Source organism: Paramisgurnus dabryanus, chromosome 14 (assembly GCF_030506205.2).
Source record: "Paramisgurnus dabryanus chromosome 14, PD_genome_1.1, whole genome shotgun sequence".
NCBI classification, from domain to species: domain Eukaryota; kingdom Metazoa; phylum Chordata; class Actinopteri; order Cypriniformes; family Cobitidae; genus Paramisgurnus; species Paramisgurnus dabryanus.
In genome coordinates this window covers 21,663,055-21,681,284 of record NC_133350.1, presented here as the reverse complement: position 1 = coordinate 21,681,284, position 18,230 = coordinate 21,663,055, and the positions used below count along the sequence as shown (strand labels likewise).

Here is an 18,230-nt window from a genome sequence, read left to right as displayed (position 1 = left end):
ATACCTTCTATTTAAATATCAAAGAACAATTTAACATATTATTTCAATGCATTCTTTGGCACCTTTAAGTCTTTTTAAAACTGGCAAATGTTTTATAACAGCACTGATGATTTCTCTTTGAAAATAATATGTGCTATTTTTTTTTTCAATTTCTGCTCCACAGCTGGAATAGACAAGCGCCATAATCTGACATCATTGCTGGTTCAACCCATCTCTGCCTCCTTAGCAAAACTCCTGCTTTCTGATACTGCCATGGGGCAGGGGAGACCCTGCATCCCCATAGCCATGCACTCAGCCTCAGGTAAGCCCCAGGCCAGAAACTACTCCCGTTGCCCTGAACTGTCAAAAGACAACCTCTTCTCCTTGTCTATTAACACTGCTCTTGACTTTTACTGTAGATCATTTTGTTTTCAACTAACCATGAATGCAGATTAAGACTATGTAGCGTTAAATGTTTCAGGGATGCTTCAGTTTTGCTACATTTTATTACATGGCTCCCTGAAATACTTGATGCCGATTGGTTGGTGCTTAAATCTGTTTGTACTGTATAATGGCCACTATACGGTATATTTATCTGTTGTCCACGATCTCCTACACTGTATTAATACCTCTCATAACACTCTTTCTTGTCACATGATAGAATCATTTTTACTTAAATCAACATTTTATGTCTTTTTTATTTGTATTTGTAAGTAGCAGACACAATAATGCGGCAATAATGCTGCAATAATGACCGTCTGACTGTGCATATCCCACGTATACATTTAATGTTTCATTAATATTTAAATGTGCATACACTATGAATGTGTTAATCTTTCTCAATGCTTGGTAATGGCATATTTATGAAAGTTAATACTCAAGTTAGTGACTTATCTGTAAAAGACCAGACTGCACGTTCCCCACGTGTATAATATTTAGGAAATCATAGCAGTTTATCCTTTCCTATTTTCATTGTGCTAATCCTTATATCTGCTCTGAGATGTCACACTGAATCTTTTATGTTTGAAATCTTCATTAGTCATATCGAGCTCATGCCGCCACTGGAGATTTAACCATCAAAAGCAGCTTTCTGTGCACATTACCGCACCGGTCCACCTCCTGGCTGCAGATTGCATAACACCCTGTATTACTGTCGAGCGGGGTCATGTGTTAAGAAGGCATTGCCTACCTAGATTATGCTCCGCGGTGCGAGTGTAGCTATTGAACGTGGTGTAATGCTGGTGAATTACACAGGGTCTATACATCATCTTAAAGTGACCATCACTGCGGTCGCCCATATCCAAGGCCATTACAGTCAGAGGGGCCTATGGGACCTAAATGAAACCTCTAGAGGTCAGCCACCTTACGGCGCTCTCACGGGGGGCTTTTAGATGCAACACAGAATGCGGTCAGGGCAGCCACGTTCGATATTAAAATGACAGACAGGAGGAGCTGACATGCATCGGGATGTAATTTGATTTAAGTAAGATGACCCACAGGGAAAGGTCCGTGCAGTGTGATGTTTTTCATCGATTGACATGCAATGTACAAAATGTAGTTTTGCACATTGACCTTTGTATAATAAAGTAGGCCTAGTCCATGGAAGACTTCGGTGTATTGTAAAATTTGTTTTAGTATGTAAGGATGACCAAATAATTAATTCAGTTATGTTTTACAACAGTGACCTTTCGGCTAATGAGCAGATGTTATGAATGAACGATGAAGTGTGTAACCATATTAGAGTTTATTTCTACGGTTTATTTCTGTTTCTTCTAATCAGCATTTTTCTAGTTTACTTCCATTATTTTACTTGGAAACGTGGAACATGGTCATTGTCAAAAGGGGTAGTGACCTGGAAGTAGTTCATACTGTACACCGTTAGAAAAAAAATGGTCAGAATGTGTACCCCAACTGTCACTGGGGCAAAACCCTTTGAAAAGGTCCTAATATGTACATTTGGTACAAATATGTACCTTTAAGATACCAATATGTATCTCTGGGGAACAAATTTGACCTCTTTTGTTTTTTGAAAGGGTACAGCCCCAGTGACAGCTGGGTAGATATTTTGACCATTTTTCTGACAGTGTAGTTTTTTTTCTTACAGTAGGCCAGGGGGTCCTCCAAATATTGTTTGAATTCAAAATGTTTTTTTTCTTTTAATAATGCATTAATAGACTAGGAATAATAAAAAAATAAAAAAATAAAAATAAGGTTTCAACATTAAAATCTATTCAGTAAATGTAAAATGTTATATAGTATGTTAAATGTATGTGACTGTTACTTAAATTATTATTTTAATATCTTGTAAACATCATAACAAAATATGTAAATCCAGTCAAAATTTGATGCATGTACTGCAACCCAGTATCCCGAAATGAGTCTTTTCCATGACACTGACACGTTTTTCTGCCTTTTTGCGTGAACATGTCACGTATTTCTGTTTACGTGTCATTGTCACGTATGTTTTACTCAACTGTTTTGTCCTATTTTTTTACCATTGTCACTTTGGTTTTACATAAAATTACATCCTTATCCAAACCCAACTCTAACCCTACAGGGGATCGCACACCGGCCGTGCAGCTCAGCGTCGCGTCGCGTCGTGTCTAGGGCAACTCGGACGTATTGTAAACCGGAAGTGCACATTAAATAGCGCGAGCTTCGTCAGATAGCGTCTACTTAAAAATGCAAAATATACGTTAGCAGCCAATGTTAATCGTTAATGATTTGGGACAAATATGATGTTATTTAGTGTTAAACTATGTAAGTGGCGCTGTGTGGCGCGACAGGGATTTGAGCAACTTCCTGAGTCACAGCTGGGCGGCCCGGACAGGCGCCACCTGGCGGCGCCGGTGTGCGTATACTCATGGAAAACAATGTGTTTGATTTTTTTAGAATGGCGCGGTGCTGCGTGGTGCTGAGCAGCGCGGCCGGTGTGCGATCCCCTTAATGCCAGGCGACAATGGTTTAAAAATCATAAAATATTTAAAAAAAAAAAAACATGAAAAAGGTATAAACCAATACTTAAAGTGACATACTAACGCAAACACCAAATCTAGCCCTAAACTGAAACATCAATGGTTTAAAATAGAAGTTGAGTAACAATAATGTGAAATGTTCGCGCAAAAAGGCGGAAAAACGTGTGGGTGTCACGGAAAAGACTCACAAATTTACGTGACAATACAGGGTTTGAAATTGCGACTGTTTTGGTCGCATATGTGAACGAAATTTAATCTGTGCGACCTTAAAATATATTTGGGAGCATTTTTGCGACTGCTTTTTTTGTTGTGGTGTGACTTGATTTAGATTGTGTATGCTGTGTGCTGTTTCAGGTTCAGTGTTCTCTCCAACATTACATAACCAATTCAATTTCACCATTAAGTTTTTGCGTTTAATGAAGACCGCAGATTGGCTAATATGAATGTCAAGCATTCCTTGTTGCCATGCTACGTTGGTACATAAAGCGCGAAAATGTGAAAAAACGAACCGCGAGCATGAAGAGAACGAGCCGACTACAGCCAATGTTACTACTTTATTAGTTCATAATGACGGTCCTGATTTAAACTTCACCGCTGGAAAATAAGGCTTAACGTTAAACCTTTCGGAGAGAGTGGCTTAAAGATTACGAGTGGCTCCACTATGAAAATGGCTCGATGTTACTGTGTTTACTGTAAATCCTGTGAAACGGAGGTTGCAGGTAAAACGGCGTTGGTGGTGGAATCCACACATTTTTAGTGCGAGACCTTGCTTAAACATGGCGAAAGTGCCAAAAACACAAGAAGTGTTGTGACAAATGTGTTCATTATTGATGGAGACACCGACCTGTCTATCAAATAGTGTTTGATGATGTATGTGCGCATCCTGCTTGAGGGACATCCGACAGACATCCTTGTATTCCATGTTGAGGTAAAAAACGACATGGTATGTTTTTAAAAACATTGCCTATTTAGTAGTAATAGGATCCTGGTAATGCAGTTATCAATACCAATATGTATTAGCCTTCTATATTAAGGTCACTTTTGTAATTTCACAATTAATCAGTGTTTTACGTGTTTGCTAGATTTTCCATTGTAATCATAATTACGTTACCAATATTTGTAAAATTATTATTGCTGTTATATTATTTAAACAGCATTATTTTAGGAATCTATGCAGCAAAAAAGATCAAATTTCAAATCCTGGCCATAGGATGTGTAAAGCCCAGTTGTGGTGTTTAATTTTTAATAAAATATATCTATTAACTTAAACATTGTAGTTGTGGTGATTCATACTTTTTGGATGAGTGAGCCTAAATTTTTGCTGGTGCTCCTAACTTTAAAGTTGGGAGCAGCAGTGCTACCAAATAAAATAGTTAATTTTGAGCCCTGCTAAAAGGTACACCATTGTGTGTACTGGGGTCCCTGCCCATTAAGAGGCCATTGGCCTGGGAAAAGTTTAATTAAACGCAATATATAGTTTTTGTTTGTTTTTAAAATACAAAGAATCATTATTTCCAAAATTAGGAATATGTAGCTTTTTGATCCCAAATTCTGCCTACATATTATCCTGGGCAAATCAGTTCCCATTTTACCATGTTTGATTTGTATCATGTATTAAATAAAGTCACCTAAGAAAACTGAAGTAAACTTGACACTGCATCACTTTTTCACAGCAGCGGGTAAAGGGTGATGTTTTTGTCTGTCCTGTCATAAAAGAAAAGTTTTCTCACCACTGGTGTTTGTCACTGTTGGAGTTATGAGTTACCTGCATGCCACGAGCCGTTGTGCACCTGCGATGTTTCCTGATGTTTGTTTACAACAGCAGTCGCTTGTGTGTGTGTGTGTGTGTGTGTGTGTGTGTTAGGCTTATCGTGCATGCTAATAGGTGTCAAAAACCTGCCATTCTGTCCATATGGAGCATGCATATGCACACAAGCACATGTGCACAGCAGACATCCCCCTCTCCCACATGTGTTCACACATAAACACGCTGACTTCTGAGTCAGCTTTTGGTCTCTTCCCCAGCTGTGCGTGTGGGGGAAGATGCCTGTTGCAGATTTTGATGGGGGTTATTAGCGTTTAATTCTCACTATTGAGTGAAAATCTCTTCTTATCTTTATCATGTCGTCTTGGAGACCCCGTTGCCGGGGCGGAGCAGTCGTCTTGGCTTGATAGGCAGTCAAGGATTTACGGCCCAGTGACAAAGCGAAAGGAAATAGGCTTTATAGAAAATCCTCAGCCACAATTTAAATGCAGCTGTTTAAGAGGCTCAATATTGAGGCTATTACTGGCTATTAGCTCGCTGTTTTGGTTTGCAAGATTGGGCCGCCTTTCAATCTCACAATCTCTGGTGATGATTTGAAACTCAGAGGCGGCAACTGTACACTTCACATAGACTCACAACTCTTCATGTGACTGTGTTGCTGTACCACAACTGGCTAACATTGTGCTACCAATCCAAAAAGTATTGGGTTTGATTCCCAAACAAACACACATTTTGAAATTTAAATTAATTTAAATATACATAGCATTTTTCTCTTATACATCTTAGATGTGTTTTAAACTGTACTTCTGGGATTGCCATTTCCATGAAGGATACATGCAATGCTGCCTTTTTTACTACATTTACAGTATGCATTTGGCAGATGCTTTTATAAAGCAACTTAGGCTGCATTACCAGTTATAATTTTTAAATTTTTAAAAATGTAAGTGACTATAGCATGAAATTTGATGAGACTTGACTGCCAATGTACAGCAATCAATGTCCGCCAAAACCTGCAGTGGCAACACAGACGCCATCGATCCTGTGGAGAGGGAGGGCAGCCTCCATCGACAATCTCTCTTCACCCCCTTTCCCCTCATGCTCTGAAAGCTCCCAGCCGTGAACCGCTCCGGCCCTGTCCCAAGCCGGCACATCTCTTCCATTAACCGGATCAAACGCTTCGAAGCTAGTAATCTGTGCACTATTGATTGTGCCGGGCTTTGACCACTTCTGAGGTTTCAAATCATTTGTTTCCATCTGTCTCCTCTTTCTCATTCCATTCCCTTTCAATTAAACCTCACTGTATCGCTCAGATGTGCTCTAATTGCGCCCGTGTCTCCCTGCCCAGGGAAATGAGACGTTAGCCGCAAAAAAGTATGTGAGCCCATCAAGCCTGGAGACAAACTCTCCCTCACGGACGTATTAAACACTCTCACGTTGTGCCTCCCATGTTTAGGAGGCTGATCGTTTATTGTCCATGGCTTTGTAATGGGCACGTATGTGCCTGTATAGCCCTAAATGGTATTTGTACGGTATTGTGTTTGTGTGTGTTTTGTGCCAGTGGATCAGGCGGTCAGATTCATCATCCATTTATTCACCGTAAAGGAACGTAATGGAGAAAGAGGACGAATGGGGCCCAAATACATTAGTATTTTCTATGAACGTCTGCGCTGTGCAGCTCTGGGCTTCTGTTCTGCTCTGCTCGGATGAAAACTCATACTATAATAAATTTCTATGCAATTACAGCTCGCTGGCAGAAAACTGTGTGGAATAGCTTTATCGAAACACACCCGCTCCTTTAATTATTATGATATTGATTGCGAGCGAAGGTAACCTGTCCCGTATCGCTTTCATTCCTTTTCACACCTCGTTTTAAACCACATGGGAAATAAAACAACCCAGCACATTGCCCTGTACTCTGAATTACGCTGTTATTTTATGAAACTTGTCATAACATACTGTTAGAATGCAAGCTAATCCCTCAAATACCCATCTGCATTAAAATATGTTTTTTACAGATTTTTCATTGTTAGAATAATTGTTCAACTATTTTATTCAACCCAGGTTTACTTGCAATACGCACCGCTACTTGTTGGCAAAAGTATTTAAAGGTGCAGTTTGTTAATTATAGCGGCATTGGTGAGGTTGCGAATCGCAACTAACGCTTCAGTCCACGGCTCACCACTCACTTTTCAAAGTCATAGAAAAGCTAAGCTAGCCCCACAGGACAAACATGTCATCGTCGGAGACAAAAGGTTGTCCGCCAAGGGCTTTTGTAGTAACATGGCGGCACAAAATGGCGACGTCCATGTAAGCGGACCTTCACTGTATGTAGATAAAAACGTCTCATTCTAAGGTAATAAAAACATAACGGTTCATTATGAAAGGTCTTTATACACCCCTGATAATATAGTTATGTATATTCTATTGCATTTCTGTCAAGAAATCCTCCTAAAAGTTACACACTGCACCTTTAACTACTATTAAAACTAGACTGTTTTAAAAGTAACTGAACTACCGTCAAGCTATGGAAAAATGTAGGCTAGTTAAGTATGTAGCCTAACTACTTGTAGTTAACTACTCCCCAACACCGGTAGTAGGGCAAACATTTTCAACATATCCTCCAACCCATACGTTTGCTTTGGTCATTTGTCCATTTCACCAAATACGACCAATAGATGCATTTAGTAAATTAGTGCCTCTTACGGCAGCAGGTGAAACTTAATATATTAGGGTATAAAATTATATTTTGGGGTATCATTTTGCTATGTACAGGTATAAGATTTTCAATTTAAACCGCCAGGATTAATTTTATTTTATTACACATTAAACTATTCAGGCATTAAGGGAAAACAAAGTACCCATTTATTTATTATATAAACACAGCACACAAAACAGTCACAACTTTTAAAAAATGTAGTTAAAATATACCAAGTCCACAGAGGTCAAACAATCGATTTATTTGAAGAAAAGATGTAAAAGTGATGACAATCTGCTGTAAATATCAGATCCGATGTAGACTGATTCAAAAACCGCCGCCAGAAGAAGCGATGATACTTCATTTATGATTGTAAAAAAGCACTGGCTCTCGTGTGTCTCGTGACCAATCGCATCATTATGTCAGCTAAGAATGTGAAGCGCTTTTGGCTCTTGTGACCGACTACGTCATGCTGGTTTATGTTTGAATGAGGTCTGACTGTGCGTTCTTCATATAAAGTAATCGTATGGCTTCAGTTCGCAAGGTTTGCAAAGCGAATGGTTTGTAATACTTTTATACTGTTTTATGCAATAAATACCTGACTGTACTTTTACTTGCGTGTTGTGTTTTAAATGGTTCAGAAGTGGTTGGGTTTAGGGTAAGGGTGAGGGTGGGGTTAGATGCTTCAAAATATTTTTAAAACCATAAATGTTTATGAAACCGCTTCTACATTTACAAATTTATACAATTAAATGTGTCTAATCTGATGTATAAAGCAAAAACCTTAAAACGTAACGACAGGTTGTAAAAGCTACTGCCGCTAGAGAACACTAATCCCTTAATACGTCACTTTACGGTAATAAGGTCCATGCACCAACGACATATGAGGTAGTTATATTTTGGAGGACGGTTTCGAAATTCTACCTTCAAAAACTTAACTTTTGTTTATTAATATGTCAAATCACGTTTTTATTGTATACTTCAAACTAATTTACTTAAAAAAAAAAAAAAACGTATTCTGAATCATTTGTAAACACCTGAGTTGTCTACAATTTCATTCTTTTCTACTTTCTCACAGGGAGCTCGGCTCACCTCTCTCAATACACAGTAACCTCTCATACCCATAGGTGATTAATGGGCAAATCTGTCACACGGCGACCCGTGTGCACGCCAGCACTTTTAAACACTCCCTTAGAACTGCATATACATCTTGTGCTCCTTACCCAAAGTCATTTGTGCCGTTGTCAGATGTGATAAATGGGGTCCGTGTGCAGTGTGAAGCCAGCTGCATTTTTAGAGTGAATTTGATTACTTTCAAAGTGTTAAAAAATGTACGTTAGAGAGCTGTGTACACGCGGTCCCGGCGTTGGTGGCGTTTGTGTCTAAGTGCATCTGTGGTACCAAATCTCATCTTTATTTCCCTCTAATATTCACATCTCCAGGATCTAATATAAAACTCTTGCACCATACCCCAAGGCCAGCACATCTGCCTAGGATTCAGGGCTTTTCTTAAAAAAAGTCCCCATGTCCACTGCAGGATTTTTGCATCTCCACTTTCGTTCAGTGGTGATGCTTTAAGAGAGAGACAAGGAGATGGAGAGGCCTGGGACGTCTTCCAGCACCATGTGTCTCTTTTTATCTTCCGAGATATCAGCCTTATTTAAATTCATCCCAACACACTGAGCCTTTATGTGTAATTGGTAAGACTGTCAGCAAGCGGTAGCGATGCTGCGAATCTAGAGCTCTGATAGCGTTTGTTTTCATACCTCCTGTTTCCTTGTGACATGCAAACGGACGCTTGGAACGAAGGCTCTCTGTTCTCAGTTCTGTGCATGTGATGGAGAGGATTTAATGGGAGGCGGTGTGCTAAGAAAATGCTCTCGTTTGCATGCGGAGGCTATATTGGTGCCACTGGAAAAATAGTATTCCCTCAGGGACCCAAGTTAAGCGAGGGCCTCTTCTGAGATGATTGTAGATCAGTGATCACATTGAGGTTGATATCCGAGATGACAGATACCAGTTAATGTTGCTGGGTCAGGTTGGGTAGAAACAAACAAATAGAGCAAAAGCTTGATGGCGCCATTGTGTTTACATATTATCGCAGGAATCGATTTACAGTACGGAATTGACGGACCCTCTTTTTTTTTATTTGCATGTTAAACTAAAATAAGTGATTTTAACATTTTACAGCCTGTACTCTCAGAAATAAAGGTACAAACGCTGTCACTGGGGCAGTACCCTTTTAAAAAGTACACCATCTCAATGACAGCATTTGTAGCATTTATTCTGACAGTGTACTGCATTGTGTGCTGTTTTCTTAGATGTGGTTTTAACTTAAGGTATTATCTGCAGATGTCCCTGACTAATTCTGTTTTCAATTTCTGTTTCCCCTTCAGCGAGAAAAATCATTAATCTCACAATTGAAAACCAAGCATCCTTCAAAACAGTGCACAATGTCATCGGATATCTCAAAGGCAAAACCAATCCAGGTAGGTTTGCACAAAAACAAGACAAAGGTTAAAGGAAATAGGGGTGTGAATCGTCATGATTCGATTCAGAATAGATTCTCGACACACCAATTAGCATATTTGTGACATCATTGCGTCACATTTGAGCTCAAAGTCAGGCTAGTGTTGGCACTTTTGCTACTAGTTACTAAACTGTCATATACTGTATTTGAATGCAACTAAGAGCTCAATAAAGCCATTTGCATTTACACAAATGTTCTGTTTCTCTTTTCAGACATTTAAACAAGTATAAAATAGTATTTAAATGCGACACATCAATTCTACATGTTAACTGGTTACATGTTAAACATCCATGAACTGCTTCATCATCTGATCTTCAGAATCATTATGCTAACACCTATGTTAATGAAAAGTGTTTTGGGAACATAACTGCATTTGGCTAATGCAGCGCACCCTCCGTCTGGATAACAAACCGTGTGCCTAATTTTACAGATGTATGTTTATATTCTTATATCTAAACAGTCAGCGACAGATTTTGGCCAACGTTATTTTTACTGATTTATTGACAAGTTGCGGTACGTTGAATGAACTCATTCCCCGCCAGCATTTTTGTCAAAAGTTTCACAAAATTCCTTCCAAGAAAATTTTCTTCTAAAAAATATATAAACATACAAATATATAAAATGAGAAAACAGACCCCATGCTTTCAAACAAACAATAAAAAAACAAAACATATTTTTAAAATAAAATGTATTTTTCCTAAAAAAAAAAAAAAAAGCAAAAAGCTGAAATAATTGCATTTTTGTGAAGGAATTTTGTTAGAGATCAGATTCAGAATTATAATCAAAGCATACACAGAGTTTAAAATTAGTCTTTTTTTGCTTAATTTTAATAAATTATGTACTCTAGCAATCTAGTAGATATCGCGGTGTTACAGATTAACATAAAAACTCACCAGGAACACGTTTTTTTATGCAAATGTTTTTTTCTTAATTGACAAGATAACTTGTCAATGGGGGGGAAGAGTAAAATGGTCATCCTCCGCCTTTACTCCGTTCAGTGAGCGTCAGGAGACGCTCACTGAACGGAGTAAAGGCGGAGGATGACCATCCCAAAAATGTATTTAGTTTAAATGCATTAAAAAAAAAAAAAAACGGTCACATGGGGCTAGATGTTTTTATTTTTTCTTTCTCTACTGCTGGGGTAAGCTTCACCATAGGTGTGCATGCGCTCTCTTAACTCTCGGTGAGCTGCATCACTCCCACAGTTTTCCTCTTTTGGTTCTGATAATGTTACGGTATTATTTTGTACTAACTTTTAAACTCTTTTTTTTTTACATTTGTCAATTGATTCAGAATCATGCACGTCCACATCACGATACATCTAATCATGGATTTTCCCCCACCCCTAACAGTAAATGGACTGAATGATTTATTTGTACAGTTCTGAGAACTCAACAAATACATAATGAGATCCATGTTGTAATTAATGCAGAGATATTTCTTTGAATTCATACTAACCTCACATGCAATGAGAACATTTCCCATGCGTGACCATTAAACCTCACTGGTCTTCGGTGTGACATAGTACAGTAACAAAGACATAGCACTTGGTCGCTGTATTGTATTGTATTGTATTGTGTTCATAATACCAAAGCAATTGTTACCTGAAACAAGAGTGCAATCTAAGCATTCTTTACATCAAAAGTAGTGAGAGTCCAGAGGAGAATAAAGCCAAATTTGACCCCGAGTGCTGAAACAGCTCTTTTTGCACCATGACAAACTAATCTCCTAAAACAAAACCTGCCACCACTGTCCAAACGCAGGTCACTTGGCTGACGAAAATAGGCTTTTAATTACAGACTTCTATTTTCACCTTCAGAATGATTTAGTCGTACGTCTGATGTAATGAAAGAGTTTAATCTCTCACCCCCGCCCCCGAGACTCTAAACGTCACCGCGTATGTGTATTTTAGCCCTTTGTGATTTACCTTCATGATTTACTGTGCTTTATCTGTCAGAATGGTTGTTCAGTCACTAATTATGTATCACAAATCATATGATGTGTTCTTCTCTTGACTTTAGCTTTTTTTGATAGTGTGTTTACCTTTAATTTCTCTGGCAGTCTTATTTATGATTTGATGTCATTTTAATAACTTCCTCAAATACTGCACCAGCCCACCCGAGTGGGTAAAATATTTATCGTTATTTGTCTCTCGCTGTCAGTAAAAAAAGGGGCCCAATGCCATGCTGAGTTCATCATCTGCCGTAAGTGAAGCATATAGCCTGCGGCTGATTACATGAGTGTTTTGTTGATTTGTATACCCATCCAGAAAAAAGGGTCTTTAAAGGGACATTCAACTTTTTTGAAAATATGTTCATTTTCCAGCTCCCCTAGAGTTAAACATTTTATTTTTACCGTTTTGGAATCCATTCAGCTGATCCCTGGGTCTGGCGCTAGCACTTTTAGCATAGCTTAGCACAATGCAGTGAATCTGAGTAGACCATTAGCATCGCGATAAAAATAACCAAAGGGTTTCGATATTTTTCCTATTTTAAACTTGAATCTTCTGTAGTTACATCGTGTACTAAGACCGACGGAAAATTAAAATGTGTGATTTTCTAGGCAGATATGGCTAGGAACTATACTCTTATTCTGGCGTAATAATCAAGGAGTTTGCTGCTGTAACATGGCTGCAGCAGGCGTAATGATATTACGTAGTGCCCGAAAATAGTCCCCTTGGTTACTTTCAATAGCAGAGGACTATTTTCGGGTCAAGTTTTAAATACAAAAAATATGAAAACTCTTTGGTTATATTTTTGCGCGATGCTAATGGTCTAATCAGATTCAATGGATTGTGCTAAGCTATGCTAAAAGTGCCAGCGCCAGACCCGGAGATCAGCTGAATGGATTCCAAAATTATAAGAATCAAAAATTTAACTCTAGGGGAGCAGGAAAATAAGCATATTTTTTACAAAAAAGTGGAATGTCCCTTTAATATTGACTGAGTAAGGTCATGTCAAAGATTGAAATGAATGTAAAATCAATGATTGAAATCAAACTTTGATGCTGCTAATTATAAGATTATGAGACCTTATCTTTGATATCACATTCAGGGTCACATTTATGTGTGACCATATTTTAGTGTAGCACAGGTAATAAAACAGTAGGTACTAAAACAGTAGTTACCGAAAAAGTTGCTTCGTATTGAACAAATAGTTGACAGAGAGCCAAAACACAGGGCAGATTTATTCATATACTCACAGTGCAAGCCTGAGGAGAGATTTTGTTCGCTGCATGTGTTACATGTTTGTTTGTGTTTTTGTTTCTTGTTTAGTCTTGTTCTTGTTTCTCCTTACAGATCGATATGTACTGGTTGGCAGTCGTCATGGCAGCTGGTACGATGGTGCGTTGGCGGATTGGGGGAACGGCGCTGCAGTCCTGACACAGATCATCGCCTCCATGACGGCTCAGACCCGAGCGGGCTGGCAGCCCGACCGCACCATCGTCTTCTGCTCCTGGGGAGGAACCTCATTGGGAAACATCGGCTCATTTGAATGGGGAAAGGTAATATGCTATAGGGTTATTTCTGTTGTGCAGTATTTTTTAAGCTACATCTTGTAGCTCAGTTGGTAGAGCATTGCTTGGCAGTGTCATGAGTTTAATTCCCAAAAAATACAATAACGTACAGTTATCCAACTTTGGATAAAACACTTTGGATAAAAGCCTCTGCTAACTAACTGTTGTTTATGGATATTTCAAAAACTTATTGAAATACATTTTGGTCAAACTCAGACACTTAAAGCCTTTTTTATTATACGCAACAGCAATTAAAATTTTGAGTTTGTTATTTTTATAGTTCATTCAGTATATTTAGACATATTGAGTGTAATGGAGGCATAAAAATGTACTACATAACAAGAATAAAAAACTATTCCTCCCTCAGGTACTTAAATGTTCCCCAAACAAGTATCAACATGGAAATCAACCTGTTAACACATGACATCGCTTCAGTAAATCATGTGCATAAACAAAATGAGTAGGAAATCAGTGCTGTGTGAACTAACATGAGAAGATTTACAGTAGTAGGGGGTCAGAACCTCTTCTTGTGTTTTCTTCACTTTGATAACAAAAGCAAATGAAAAAAAGTACACAGTACCCTTAAGCAATATGATCAACAAGCCATGAAGATTCACTCAGACTTATTTTTAACTTAGTGTTAATGAAATTATTCTGACTGAACAGTTTATCCTAATAACTAATTCATACTTCATCATCAGTCTTAAGGAGCCCAATGATGTCAAAATAAATTGTTACTTTTGAACATAAAGAAAGCAATAACCATTCTTATTATTCATGTCGCTCATTTCCCACAATAGTGTCTCCCTGGAGGTTATTTTTGCTTTTATGCCAAAATATCAATCCACGCTATGACATTTCATTACTTTGCCAACTGGCAGCAGACGGATGTGCTGTGTGTTTGTACAGGAGAATGCGGTGGTGCTTCAGAGCCGGGCGGTGGGCTATGTCAGCATCCATAGTCCAGTCAAAACCTCCGGGTCCTTGCAGTCTATAGCATCACCTTCCCTTCAACAACTGGCATCTGACATCCAGAAGGTACAAACCTGCTTCTTGCCTATTATTAACCACTGTTATGTATTAAACAGTTGAATACATTTGACTGGCAGTTTTGGAGCAAAAATGCAAGCAGACTTTCTGCAAGTTAAAGAGTTTTTCAAAGCTCCCATAACACACGCTGTTTCTGCTTATCTCATGTTAATCTTGATTACCTAGAGTAGTATAGAGTAGTATTACATACTTCATACATAAAGAAGAGTCTTTAGACAGATCAGCTCTTATTAATGTTTCTGGAAAACACAACTTCCTTGGGCATACAGCGGGAGGAGATTATGATCCACTAAACGTTCGTGTGGTTTACATTATATGCACTTACGCACCGATTTAAAACACTACTTACCGCATGCAATTCATTACCCATTTGGGACTTTTCAACGAAATCCAGCGTTAAACAAACACACACGCAATACATTGTTTCCATAAGGCTGGCTTACTTGGAAAGCTAACGGTACGTCCATACAGGGCGTAAACGTTAACGCTTCCCATTCACTTTTAATGGGTGACGTCAAGCGTTGCCAAACTAAATTGTGGATCCGTCGGCACCGCTCATGGCAGAAGTTGAACATTTCTTAACATTTCAAGCAGCAACGCATGCGTCAGCCAATCTGTTTGCCTTATGCAATTAACCTAGGCAAAACCAGCCAATTACGTTTATGGAAGACCAGAGCATATGTTGCGGCCACTGTGATTGGCCACTTCAGATAAGCTTTCCTTCAAGCGTTAAAGCTTATGCCCCGTGTGAATGTACCGTAAATATAAAACAAAGCTGTCGGGTGAAGTGATGCCTGTGACTTCTAGCTTCGTTCTCACTCTCACGCTGATTGACGTGTGGGCGTGATTTTCCGGGGGAAGTGCCCAAAAAGGAATATGATATGTAACGTCTACCAATGATACGTAAAATGCAGCCATGTTAGAAAAAACGGTAACACTTTATTTTACGGTGTCTTTGTTACACATGTTACATTTAATTATTATAGTAATAACAGTTAATTATGCATAATTACACGCAACTAACCCTAAACCAAACCCTAATCCTAACCCCAACCCTATAGTAAGTACATGTTATTAATGATTATTACTTAGTACTTAAATGTATAATTACACTGTAACAGTGATACCGTAACATAAAGTGTGACCGAAAAAACTTTCTGAATCTTGGAGGCGTGAGTTTGGTCCAGAAAATAGACTGTAAAAAAATATGGCCGTAGTGTCCGTGACGACACCCATTGGTTTGTGAAGAGTGTTTTTTAAGCTTAAAGTAGGCGTTGCCTGCCATCGCCATCTTGACCATGCATCATTTAACCAAAAATGGGTAAAGAGGCGAGACATGGGTGAAGCTGGTTGCCGAAACCGCGCCCACCTAGCTTGATTCTAGTGACAGCAGTGGCTGTTCAACCATCACTCAAGCGGCCACGCCCTTAATTATGCAGAAGTTTAAGGCTTAATTTAATTTAAACGAACGAGTTACAAAAAAATTCACCCCCCTCACAGTTGTCATGAAGGGCAAAAGTAGCTATATAGACCAAAAACACTTTTTGTACCAGGCTGTATGCATAATATTTTCTACTGTAAAGTTGGGCATTTTTAACCTGGGAGTCTATGGGAATTGACTCCCTTTTGGAGCCAGCCTCAAGCGGTCATTCAATGGATTAGTAGTTTAAGTCACTTCCGTATTGGCTTCATCAGAGAGATCATAAGGTTGACCCTCGGCCCAGAAATACTTTATCATAAGCTCAACTGCTTTCTTGACACTTTGCATTTGTTTAGCATGAGGATTACAACTCTTAAACTGTCTTAATAAGTCAGAATGCATTATATACCGTTAACCCCCCCCCCCCAAAGGTGCCATCTAGATTGTGAGATCATGGTAGTATATTATAATACATCATGGTTAATGGATCATGGATTTTGTGGGTGTTGTCTACAATAAAAAAATCTAACTCTTTTAGCCAAACACAGTCAGAGTCATTAAATAATTGGATAGTTCCCCATAGGGCTGGGCGATAATTCGATAACGATAATTTTACCGATATAAACTTTTCGATAAAACGATAAGGACAGTTCGATAAGTGATCGATAATGTTTAAGCACTGTGCGTAATGTTGCGCGAGCACTTCCGGATGCGGCACGCGCTCTTGGTTTACAATCACAGTCAGACTTGAAGGAGTGGAAGATGAGGCAAGTTATTTATTTATTAGTAGAGACCTATGATTTTCGCGATGCGGATAACGCGGACGAAATCACGGAATCCAAATGCGCGGAAACATTTTCTTGTGTGTAATGTTGGACGCGCAAACAGGGTTCGTCAAACACAGCAGACACAGGTGCGTGCAGTATACTTTACTTTCATTCAGCGTCCGCCTTGCGCACGCACACGTCCGCCCAGCTTTAAAAGTATATTTACAGGACATTCACAAATTCAGGAAACTGAGGAAAAGCAGCAGATCCACCACTGCAGTGAATATAGTGTTTGGGTATGTGCGCTCCCACAGCAAAGTGACACCCTTGACATCCATTTATCAGCGTGTATAGCTCGTATATGTATAACACACGCGTGATCACTGAACTAAGTTTTCTTTCTTGTTTAAGTGAACATAAACAGCTGTTACTCAGTATATTGAAACTTAAAGCAGTCTGTCTTGGGTCTTAAAGGGACAGTAGTCTGCTGCTTTTGTGTCAGAAATGTGTTGATTTCATAACAAATAGATTTACATTTAATACAGATGCATTAAAACAAGATTTTAGTTTTTTTATTTGTCATGTTCTGAATAAAAAGTAGTTTAAAACCATTATTAACTGTCTGGTCTTTACAATTTTCATTCAGGAGCAAAAATCTGCCTTTAAATTTGACAGGAGTAAAGATTTGTTATTTATCATGATAATTATCGATATCGACTGATATGGAAAACATTTTCTCGATAATTTTTTGAGTCATATCGCCCAGCCCTAGTTCCCCATTTTCAAAGCCTGAAAAAGCACATCCATCCATCAAATACTAATCCATAAAGTTACTGAATGTCTTCTGAGATGAACCTTTAAAAATGTTTAAAAAAGCCAGAATATTATTTAATATAACTCTGATTGTGTTCGACTAGGAAAAGAAAGTTACACCTATGGTTTGAGGTGAGTAAAATATGGTCTAAACTTCATTTGGGAGTAAACTACCCATGTAATTTGATGTGAAGCATCTCTAATATACAGTGTTTATCTCCATATAGAATGACTTACTCAAGCTGACAGGTTCATTTTTGATTTAGGAAAATAAACTGTGGTTAAACATCTGAAATCACAACAAATCTCCACAGTTATTAACACTTGCTTTAATTTGATCATAACTTTTATGAGTTTGAACTCAATCCGACAGCCATCAGTTAATTTTACCTGACAAGAGTTGATTAACAGCAAAAGTCCTGAGGGATTCGGACCAGAACCTGGTTTGCAAAGCACACTGTGCAGGTACGTCACAGGCCCTGATCTAATGACAGCGTGCCCTATTATATTTAACCAGACAATCATTTTGTTCATTAACCTAAATGCCAGTCCACCTGTGACATTTCAGCCTAATAAAGTAAAGCTGTGACCCAGACTACAGCCACTATCTAAATCTCTTCGTAAAAACTTCTAGGAGGGAAATGCGGCGGGTTCACTGAAATAATTATTTCCTTTTATCACCGGCAGTCCGGGCATAATGTTTGTAAAGTAGTTTATGAT

General features: G+C 38.6%; 1 protein-coding gene across 1 annotated transcript in view; it reads left to right on the top strand.

The window, feature by feature from the left end:
* The window catches only part of LOC135719047 (inactive N-acetylated-alpha-linked acidic dipeptidase-like protein 2), a 316,217-nt gene that overhangs the window by 191,433 nt on the left and 106,554 nt on the right, over positions 1-18,230 (top strand). The window contains exons 6-9 of the mRNA XM_065241553.1: positions 164-301; positions 9,811-9,903; positions 13,243-13,448; positions 14,370-14,498. Of these exons, the coding sequence (XP_065097625.1) occupies positions 164-301; positions 9,811-9,903; positions 13,243-13,448; positions 14,370-14,498 (566 nt within the window). The remainder of the gene's footprint in view (positions 1-163; positions 302-9,810; positions 9,904-13,242; positions 13,449-14,369; positions 14,499-18,230) is intronic.